The 11,428-nt window shown below is 43.6% G+C and overlaps 1 protein-coding gene across 1 annotated transcript; it reads right to left on the reverse strand.

Annotated features, from left to right (window-relative positions):
- LOC110530817 (low-density lipoprotein receptor class A domain-containing protein 1) lies at nucleotides 1-4,807 on the reverse strand. Its single transcript, XM_036986570.2, has 4 exons — nucleotides 4,350-4,807; nucleotides 2,754-2,891; nucleotides 1,608-1,736; nucleotides 1-272 (listed from the first exon to the last, which is right to left on the reverse strand). Exons 1-4 carry the CDS (start codon nucleotides 4,684-4,686, stop codon nucleotides 115-117), a joined length of 762 nt encoding a protein of 253 aa, XP_036842465.2. The 5' UTR covers nucleotides 4,687-4,807; the 3' UTR covers nucleotides 1-114.
- Nucleotides 4,808-11,428: the final 6,621 nt, after the last annotated feature.

The raw sequence follows: 11,428 nt of genomic DNA on the forward strand, positions 1-11,428 counted from the left end.
ATGATATATTGATATTATATATAATATATAATAACATTGGATATTTTAATGATATATTGACCGCAGAGCTGGAAATGTCCCCGGTTTTCATTTCCGAAATCTGGTCACCTTAGTCTAGCAGGTTAAACTTTTGGGGCAGGTGTACTCGTCAGACCAGTCGTAGCAGTGCTGGCGTCCATCACGGCATAGACAGCGAGGGATGCAGGAACAGTACTGGAAGTCCACTGGTATGCAGGGCCACCAGTACACACCACAGGGGGCACAGCCAGCATCTGTAGAGGGGAGATGAGAAGCACAGGCCACCTCTCCGTCACTGTGTGTGTCTGAATATAGGAGGTTGGTAAACACAGTCTATTACATACAATTTGATACTGAAATAATGTCTTGTTGAATAAAAACTTATTCCAAGGATCAGATATAGATAATTTTCCATTTGTTTTTAAAGAGTTTATTCAAGCAATTGCAAGGAAGTTAACTCTCCAGATGTACTGGGGAGGAACATAAAAGTACCTAGTCATTTATATACATCACCTACACAAAGAACTGCTTATGACCTAGTCATTTATATACATCACCTACACAAAGAACTGCTTATGACCTAGTCATTTATATACATCACCTATACAAAGTACTGCTTATGACCTAGTCATTTATATACATCACTTACACAAAGTACTGCTTACGACCTAGTCATTTATATACATCACCTATACAAAGTACTGCTTATGACCTAGTCATTTATATACATCACCTACACAAAGAACTGCTTACGACCTAGTCATTTATATACATCACCTACACAAAGAACTGCTTATGACCTAGTCATTTATATACATCACCTACACAAAGAACTGCTTACGTGAGCGATAAGGGTTCCTTCGCTGTACTCCCTTTTTTAAAGCATTGAAACAAATAAAAGCAGGTTGGAACCAGTTTTCATAGCCCATGTGTCTTAAGATAGCAGTGTTATACGATGGTGACAGTCTAAACAGACAGAACAAGAGTTCAGCTTGGTTGCCAAGGAGACGATAAAGAATCACTCCTTTGTGTACAAAGAGGTTACTGGACAGCAGGGGAAACAACCAGTGAGTAGCACCATTCAACTCAAGCATTTTTGTTCCATTTAGAACGTAACATGTACTCCCGCTAACCTGGCAATTTATATATATATATATATATATATATATATATATATATATATATATATATATATATATATATATATATATATATATATATAGAAATAAATAAATAAATAAATCTGGTACTATCCCCAAGGTTTGGAAGGGGGCCCATGTACTCCCCCCTTCACAAAGGTGGTGACCCTTGTGACCTAAATAATTACTACCCTATTTCTAACCGTTCTTGCCTAGTATTGCAGTGCTAGAGGCGTCACTACAGACCCTGGTTCGATCCCGGGCTGTATCACAACCGGCCATGATCGAGAGTCTTATAGAGCGGCGCATAATTGGCCCGGGGTAGGCCGTCATTTTGTAAATAAGAATTTGTACTTAACTGACTTGCCTAGTTAAATAAATATGACGGTAATCTGTAGGCGAAGAAAACAGCATTAAACTTGACTCGGAAATTTGAATAATACAACTCACAAGGCCCAATCTCATCAGAGCAGTCCCCACAGTCATTGAAGTTGTTACACTTCTTGTCAGTAAAGACCCAGGACTGAGGGTTTCCACATCGAAACACAAGACCACCTGGAAGGTTGTTGGGGAGATCACCTGAAAGGAAAAGTATGGGCATGTTTACTTAGAGCAAAGGTTCTCAACCTGGGGTTCTAGTCCCCCAGAGGTTCTCAACCTGAGGTTCTCAACCTGGGGTTCTAGTCCCCCTGAGGTTCTCAACCTGAGGTTCTCAACCTGGGGTTCTAGTCCCCCTGAGGTTCTCAACCTGGGGTTCTAGTCCCCCTGGGGTTCTCAACCTGGGGTTCTAGTCCCCCTGGGGTTCTCAACCTGGGGTTCTAGTCCCCCTGAGGTTCTCAACCTGGGGTTCTAGTCCCCCCAAGGTTCTTAGGAAAATGAATAGCATTGGTTTTGCTAATAGCTGCTTTACTGAGGAAAGGTTTAACTTACAATAGCTAGGTTTACATCCAATTGGCGACAGATTTTCATGTAAATATTCACAGAATTTAACGCGTTCATATGTTTTTTTTACGTAGTTATTACACATTGATTACACTATCACGCGTAGTAACGTTGTCTCGCGCACCTATAGTGCTTGTCAAAAAAAAAAGCTAGCTAGCTCATGGATGCAAACAATGTTTATTTTTATTTAACCAGGCAAGTCCGTTAAGACCCAATTTTTATTTACAATGACGGCCTACCCTGGCCAAACCCGGACGACGCTGGGCCAATTGTGCGCCACCCTGTGGGACTCCCAATCACGGCCGGATGTGATACAGCCTGGATTCGAACCAGGGACTGTAATGACGCCTCTTGCACTGAGATGCAGTGCCTTAGACTGCTGCGTACGTGTGTGTTTTAACTAATGTAACTGTACTAGAATGCTTAAAAGGCCGCTAAAATGTTAAATATCGGTTATTGGTATCTGGGTTTTTTTTTGTCAAGAAGAATATTGGATATCGACCGAAAACGTCATATCGGTGCATCACATCACTTATTACCATGAATGTATTTTTTTTATGATCGTGTTTGCTAAAATTTCAAAAATAAAGGTTAAATAAAAATTAATTACTAAAATGGAAAATAAATAAGAACTTTATTGGAACAGTGACTAACTGCACATGTGTGTGTCCTCGTCGGCTCCTTTGGGGCAGGTCACGTCCCCGTTACAGAGGTCAGAGGGCGGGATACAGGTCAGTCTGTCGTCACACAGGAAGCCTGTCGCATTGTCCGCTGTCCTGCAGACACGGTTTACTACAAGGGGACATTTACAAACCCTCATTACTAGAACTGGGGATCAGTATCCACAAAGCATCAGAGTAGGATCACTGATCTAGGATCAGTTATACCTTTCAGACCATAATGAAAGAATGGGGGAGCGCTGATCTTACATCAGCACTCTTACTCTGAGATGCTTTATGAACAGGGCCCCAAGTCTTCACAACAAATAGGCCTTCAAACCCAGGATATCACTGAAAGGTAGTATTTACTGCCATCTTGTGTCAGATATCAGTAACTGCATACAATAGCACTCCATTACATGGATAAACAAGACAACAGTAAACATGTCGTCCCCTACGAATGATGCAGCCCCCCCCCCCCCCCCCCCCCTGGGCCAATCACTGTAATTTTGTAACTGACAGATCTCTATTGCAAGACTCATCATTCACCAAAGTTGTCTAAACCAGGCCAGTGGTGTCTGAGATATCACATGGGTTAGCTAGTCTCGTTTCCCTAAGCATGTGCGCCAAATTTCAACACTCTGAGTCAAACACATCAAGAGATATAAACACGTGCTTGTTATAGCGCCACCGTGTGGTTGATATGAATGTTCTTGACAGTGTATGCAACATGTGTACCAAAATGTATTTACAATATGAATATCCTTGACTTTTTTTATGTGCCAGACCATGCCAACGTGAATGTTGTTTTAAGTACTAGTCTGGAAAATATTGCGTTGAGAGACCTTCGTCCATAGGCGCCACATATCAAGTTTCGTGCAGATCGGACATTCGGTGCCAGAAAGAGTAGCGTTTTTAAGTGTTTTTTTTACAAAATTCTAAATGGCGAAAATCCATCAATGGCGGACCTTTATGGGTCCCTGAGTCAAATGTGTTCCTTATGAGGAGAGGGACTTATGTACGGTATTTCATGACTCAAACGGGGTGAGTGGTGTGACCTTTCAAAGTTAGCATTTTCAATCTCTTGTTATGAACTGGGTGGTTCAAGCCCTGAATGCTGATTGGCTGACAGCCGTGGTATATCAGTATATCAGTATATCAGTATATCAGTATATCAGTATACCACGGGTATGACAAAACACTTGTTTTTTCTGCTCTAATTACGTTGGTAACCGGTTTGTAATAGCAATAAGGCATCTCGGGGGGGGTTTGTGATATATGTCCAATATACCACGGCTAAGGGCTGTATCCATGCACTCAGCGTTGCGTCGTGTATAAGAACAGCCCTTAGCCGTGGTATATTGGCCATATACCACACTCCCCCGGGACCTATTGCTTAATTAAAGTGCCACCATCTGGCCAATCAGTGTAATTTTGTAAAACATGCACCATTCACCCAAGTTTCGCCAGAATCATGCTATTGCTGTCTGAGATATCGTCGTGTGTGACTAATGTACGGAGACATATCCACAGTCCCCTCCTAAATAATTGTGATCCAGCAGAGAAAGACCCGTGTGTTTATTTATCTTACCAGGAGGTGATTTGGGGATCCCAAAGACCAGAGTGAGTATAACCCCTACTACAGCCAGGACTGTTCCTACAGTTAGTATTATACTGGAGAGACAGACCGCTCGTCTGCTGCAGCACCGACAGCACTCTCCACAGCAGTCTGTGGACAGACAGACGGGAGAAAGACCACAGTCCAGCGACAGATCCTGTACACGTCTATAGTTATTTCTCAAATGGCATCCTATGCTCCATTTAGTACACTTATTTTGGCCAGAGCCCTGTATTTTTGGGATTCCTTGGGAGGCCCTGTGTTTATCATACCGTGTACCATAACGTGTACCATAACGTGTACCACACATTAAAGCACACAATTTCTAGGTGATGACAGACAAAATGATTTGTCTTACCTTCATCAGGTGACCCCAATGAACGGTCATCAAACAGTCTCTGACATGGAATAGAAAAATGATACATTTTAAGTCCCAGGAAATATTTTCCAACATGGAGGAAATCGTTGTTTCCGTATTGATGAAATTAAAATGATTCCATGGATGTTTACAAAAAAAAACCCCACTATTGTTCCAAATTCCGTTCCAACGGACACTTCTGAGACATTACCTGCTGTGGGTGGGTCCGGTTAGTATTCATAGCTCTTCAATATTCCCTATTCAACATATCTAAGCACTACTAAAGCACAGCTAAACTAGTCGCATAATACCATTATGGTAGGTAATTATAGGTAGGTTGATAGGTTCAGTGATAGTTACTTGGTAACCATTGAGGCATTGTGGAAACAACAGTTTCCCCTCAGTCACCTCACACCAGCTCAGACATGCCCACAGTGACAAAGGTAAACAGACTATCCTTAAACAGTCAATCATAAACTGGGCACCAAGGCTCAATGGACTGAAGTCTGAATAGGGAAATAGTTCTAAATCAGTTTTAGTGGTTTGTTTATAGTCACTTAGAAACTTAAAAGCCTTTGAATTGTTCTTTGCCATAGCTACTGTGTGTTTGAGTGTTTACGGTTGACCTAACAGTCAATACGGGAATACGGCTTTAAAGGAAATGCTAGGTATTGGAGGTATCACTATCAAAATACATTTTAGACGAGCATTAACAGAGAATTGGAATTGGATTTTCAGTATCCTTCCTGAATTGACTGGCATTGAAATGGAGTTGAGCCCAACTCTGATCTCCACCATGTTGGTTTGGCCCCTAGATGTTTAGATGTTAGACTGGTCCAGCCTCTTCCATCCGGCTTGGAGGGGATGACCAGAGAGGATGCTGGGTAAGGGGTCAGCAGCTTGTGGTCCTTGGCGTACTCCATGTATCCATTGATACTCAGTTTCTACAAAGACGGAAAAGCTTTATTTTCAATATTGGAATGACTCTGGTTCCTTCATATCTCCATAGATTGCAAACTACTTTAATTACTTTTTCATTGGCAAGATTAGCAACCTTAGGGATAACATGCCAGCAACAAACACTGACACTACCCATCCAAGTATATCTGAAGTATATCTGACCAAATTATGAAAGACTAGAATAGTACTTTTGAATTCCGTTAAAGTCAGTGTGGAAGAGGTGAAAAAAATGGTTGTCAACAATGACAAGCCACCAGGGTCTGACAATCTGGATGGAAAATTGCTGAGGATAATAGCAGACGATGTTGCTACTCCTATTTGCCACATCTTCAATATAAGCCTACTAGAGCGTTTGCCCTCAGGTCTGGAGGGAAGCTAAAGTCACTCTGCTACCCAGGAATAGTAAAGCCCCCTTTACTGTCTCAAATAGCCGACCAAGTAGCCTGTTACCAACACTTTGTAAACATCTGGGAAAAATGCTGTTTGACCAGATACAATGCTATTTCACAGTAAATAAATTGACAGAATAAACAGAATTTCAGCACGCTTATTGGGAAGGACACTGAACAAGCATAGCACTTACACAAATGACTGATGATTGGCTGAGAGAAATTGATGATAAAAAGATTGTGGTGACTTCAGCGCAGCTTTTGACATTATCGATCATAGTCTGCTGCTGGAAAAACATATGTGTTATGGCTTTACACCCCCTGCTGTACTGTGGATAAAGAGTTACTTGTCTAACAGAACACAGAGGGGGTTCTTTAATGGAAGCCTCTCAAATATAATCCCGTTAGAATCAGGAATTCCCCAGGGTAGCTGTTTAGGCCCCTTGCTTTTTAAAATTTATACGACATGCCGCTGACTTTGAGTAAAGCCAGAGTGTCTATGTATGCGGATGACTCAATACTTTACACGTCAACTACTACAGTGACTGAAATGACTGCAACACTTAACAAAGAGCTGCAGTTAGTTTCAGAGTGGGTGGCAAGGAATAAGTTACTCCTAAATATTTCCAAAACTAAAAGCGTTGTATTTGGGACAAAACACTCACTAAACCCTAAACCTCAACTAAATCTTGTAATAAATCATGTGGAAATTGAGCAAGTTGAGATGACTAAACTGCTTGGAGTAACCCTAGATTGTAAACTGTCATGGTCAAAACATATTGATGCAGTAGTAGCTAAGATGGGGAGAAGTCACAGTCCCCAAGTCCAGAACAGACTATGGGAGGTGCACAGTACTACATAGAGCCATGACTACATGGAACTCTATTCCACAGTACTACATAGAGCCATGACTACATGGAACTCTATTCCACATCAAGTAACTCATGCCAGCAATAAAATTTGAATTAAAAAACAGATAAAAAAACACCTTATGGAACAGCGGGGACTGTGAAGCAACAAAAACATTGGCACATACACGATAACATATGCACTATACATACACATGGATTTAGTACTGTAGATATATGGTGGTGGAGAAGGGGCCTGAGGGCACACAGTGTGTTGGGAAATCTGTGAATATATTGTAATGTTTTTAAAATTGTATAAACTGCCTTAATTTTGCTGGACCCCAGGAAGAGTAGCTGCTGCCTTGGCAGGAACTAATGGGGATCCATAATAAACCCCAGGAAGAGTAGCTGCTGCCTTGACAGGAACTAATGGGGATCCATAATAAACCCCAGGAAGAGTAGCTGCTGCCTTGACAGGAACTAATGGGGATCCATAATAAACCCCAGGAAGAGTAGCTGCTGCCTTGACATGAACTAATGGGGATCCATAATAAACCCCAGGAAGAGTAGCTGCTGCCTTGGCAGGAACTAATGGGGATCCATAATAAACCCCAGGAAGAGTAGCTGCTGCCTTGGCAGGAACTAATGGGGATCCACAATAAACCCCAGGAAGAGTAGCTGCTGCCTTGGCAGGAACTAATGGGGATCCACAATAAACACCAGGAAGAGTAGCTGCTGCCTTGGCAGGAACTAATGGGGATCCACAATAAACACCAGGAAGAGTAGCTGCTGCCTTGGCAGGAACTAATGGGGATCCACAATAAACACCAGGAAGAGTAGCTGCTGCCTTGGCAGGAACTAATGGGGATCCATAATAAACCCCAGGGAGAGTAGCTGCTGCCTTGGCAGGAACTAATGGGGATCCATAATAAACCCCAGGAAGAGTAGCTGCTGCCTTGACAGGAACTAATGGGGATCCATAATAAATAGAAATAGATACTCAGTTTCTACAAAGACAACAGAAACATTTTCAATTTTGTTTGTTCATATCCATTTTTTTATTTTTATGCAAAGAGTTATGGGATATTAGAATACTAACACTTATATTTTTGGCCTAGGAGAAGACTTACCTCAGCTGGGATGTATTGAACTACAGCAGTTGCCATGGTATCACAGCAGATCCAGATGAGAGTCAGAAAAGACAGGATCAGAAAGATCCATTGTGCGAGCCAGTGATTCCTAGTGAAGCCAGTGGTTCCTAGTGAAGCCAGTGATTCCTAGTGAAGCCAGTGGTTCCTAGTGAAGTCAGTGGTTCCTAGTGAAGCCAGTGGTTCCTAGTGAAGTCAGTGGTTCCTAGTGTAGCCAGTGGTTCCTAGGGAAGCCAGTGGTTCCTAGTGAAGTCAGTGGTTCCTAGTGAAGTCAGTGGTTCCTAGTGAAGCCAGTGGTTCCTAGTGAAGCCAGTGGTTCCTAGTGAAGTCAGTGGTTCCCAGTGAAGCCAGTGGTTCCTAGTGAAGTCAGTGGTTCCTAGTGAAGTCAGTGGTTCCTAGTGTAGCCAGTGGTTCCTAGTGAAGCCAGTGATTCCTAGTGAAGCCAGTGGTTCCTAGTGAAGCCAGTGGTTCCTAGTGAAGTCAGTGGTTCCTAGTGAAGCCAGTGGTTCCTAGTGAAGCCAGTGGTTCCTAGTGAAGCCAGTGGTTCCTAGTGAAGCCAGTGGTTCCTAGTGAAGTCAGTGGTTCCTAGTGAAGTCAGTGGTTCCTAGTGAAGTCAGTGGTTCCTAGTGAAGTCAGTGGTTCCTAGTGAAGTCAGTGGTTCCTAGTGTAGCCAGTGGTTCCTAGTGAAGCCAGTGGTTCCTAGTGAAGCCAGTGGTTCCTAGTGAAGCCAGTGGTTCCTAGTGAAGCCAGTGGTTCCTAGTGAAGCCAGTGGTTCCTAGTGTAGCCAGTGGTTCCTAGTGAAGCCAGTGGTTCCTAGTGAAGCCAGTGGTTCCTAGTGAAGTCAGTGGTTCCTAGTGAAGCCAGTGGTTCCTAGTGTAGCCAGTGGTTCCTAGTGAAGCCAGTGGTTCCTAGTGAAGTCAGTGGTTCCTAGTGAAGCCAGTGGTTCCTAGTGAAGCCAGTGGTTCCTAGTGAAGTCAGTGGTTCCTAGTGAAGCCAGTGGTTCCTAGTGAAGCCAGTGGTTCCTAGTGAAGTCAGTGGTTCCTAGTGAAGTCAGTGGTTCCTAGTGAAGCCAGTGGTTCCTAGTGAAGTCAGTGGTTCCTAGTGAAGTCAGTGGTTCCTAGTGAAGTCAGTGGTTCCTAGTGAAGTTAGTGGTTCCTAGTGAAGTCAGTGGTTCCTAGTGAAGTCAGTGGTTCCTAGTGAAGTCAGTGGTTCCTAGTAAAGTCAGTGGTTCCTAGTGAAGTCAGTGGTTCCTAGTGTAGCCAGTGGTTCCTAGTGAAGTCAGTGGTTCCTAGTGAAGTCAGTGGTTCCTAGTGAAGTCAGTGGTTCCTAGTGAAGTCAGTGGTTCCTAGTGAAGATGAAGAATTGGCACCCCACTGCATTTTTTTATGGGACTGAAAAAAAAATGGCTGGAATGTAAAATCAAGTTATTAACCGGTTCCCATGCTTTTTTAAATAACGGTTCTGTTCTGGAACAGGATAGAACACATTTGTTCCTGGTTCTAATTCTGTTTCTCTAAAAAAAAAAAAAAATCCCCCAGTATTTGGTTCCAACCCCTGCTTTACTGGTTGAGAACAGAAAACACACAGAGATTGAAAGAGCAGGATCAGCTAGTTTGCAGTACCCCTGGAGCAGTTTCAGGGGTTAAGTGCTTTGCTCAAAGGCCCAATGGCAGAATACGTGTCCTGTGAGAATTGGCCTGGAGAGACAGCTGAAGAGGTTGTAGTTGTCCTCGTTGATGCTCCGGTCCACATACATGTCCCTGTTCCTCTCCTGGACAAAACTACACTGGTTGTCCTTGTACACCGGCTTCTCAAGCCTGGAATTGTGGTAGGAGATGGAAACGTTTTAATCAAAATTGTGTTTCACTTCATTCAGTGAAGATTCATACTAAGTAAATCCAAATTGTTGCGATACAACATTGTCATGATTTATTAGATAATGTCTCTGATCTTGTGTGGACAATGGTACAGTGAGGCCTTACGAGCAGGTAGTCTAGTGGTTAGAGCGTTGGGTCAGTAACCGAAAGCTTGCTTGATCGAATCGCTGACAATGTTGAAAAAAAAAATCTGTCTTTCTGCCCCTGAACAAGGCAGTTAACTCATTGTTCCCCAGTAGGACGTCGTTGTAAATAAGAATTTGTTCGTAACTGACTTGCCTAGTTAAATAAAAATAAACTGTGATTCCTCTTTCTGGAGCTCAAACATCCCTATAGATACTCAAACGTTGATTTTCGATAGACTTCGTTTCCCTTCTTCCCTTAAGCGTACGTTTAATGAGGGAGGGAGGAGGAAGGAGAGGCCCAGACTAATGAGAGTGAAGAGAGAGGGAGGGAGGAGGAAGGAGAGGCCCAGACTAATGAGAGTGAAGAGACAGGGAGAGGGAGGGAGGAGGAAGGAGAGGCCCAGACTAATGAGAGTGAAGAGAGAGAGAAGGAGGGAGGAGGAAGGAGAGGCCCAGACTAATGAGAGTGGAGAGAGAGAGAGGGAGGGAGGGAGGAGGGAGAGGCCCAGACTAATGAGTGTGGAGAGGGAGGGAGGAGGAGGAGGGAGAGGCCCAGACTAATGAGTGTGAAGAGAGAGAGAGGGAGGAGGAAGGAGAGGCCCAGACTAATGAGAGTGAAGAGACAGAGAGAGGTCTTTACTGTTTTGAAACCTCTGTATGTGTAATGTTTACTGTTAATTTTTGTTGTTTTTCACTTTATATATTCACTTTGTATGTTGTCTATCTCACTTGCTTTGGCAATGTTAACACATGTTTCCCATGCCAATAAAGCCCTTGAATTGAATTGAGAGGGAGGGAGGAGGAGGAAGGAGAGGCCCAGACTAATGAGAGTGAAGAGACAGAGAGGGAGGAAGGAGAGGCCCAGACTAATGAGAGTGAAGAGACAGGGGGAGGGAGAGGCCCAGACGAATGAGTGTGAAGAGAGAGAGAGGGAGGGAGGAGGAGGAGGGAGGCCCAGACTAATGAGAGTGAAGAGAGAGAGAGGGAGGGAGGAGGAAGGAGAGGCCCAGACTAATGAGAGTGAAGAGACAGAGAGAGGGAGGGAGGGAGGAGGAAGGAGGCCCAGACTAATGAGAGTGAAGAGAGAGGGAGGGAGGGAGGAGGAGGAAGGAGAGGCCCAGACTAATGAGAGTGAAGAGACAGAGAGAGGGAGGGAGGAGGAGGAAGAAGGAGAGGCCCAGACTAATGAGAGTGAAGAGACAGAGAGGGAGGGAGGAGGACAGGGAAATCATTTGTGGGTGACGCAGGCACTTCTTGGATACTTACACCCCTTCCTTCCAAAGTTCTCTTTTTGCCATGTTGCTGTGATTTAGAGGATTTAGGACAGACCTAAACGGTCAATATGGT

This window comes from Oncorhynchus mykiss, chromosome 8, assembly GCF_057628025.1.
Source record: "Oncorhynchus mykiss isolate SJ-2025 chromosome 8, ASM5762802v1, whole genome shotgun sequence".
NCBI classification, from domain to species: domain Eukaryota; kingdom Metazoa; phylum Chordata; class Actinopteri; order Salmoniformes; family Salmonidae; genus Oncorhynchus; species Oncorhynchus mykiss.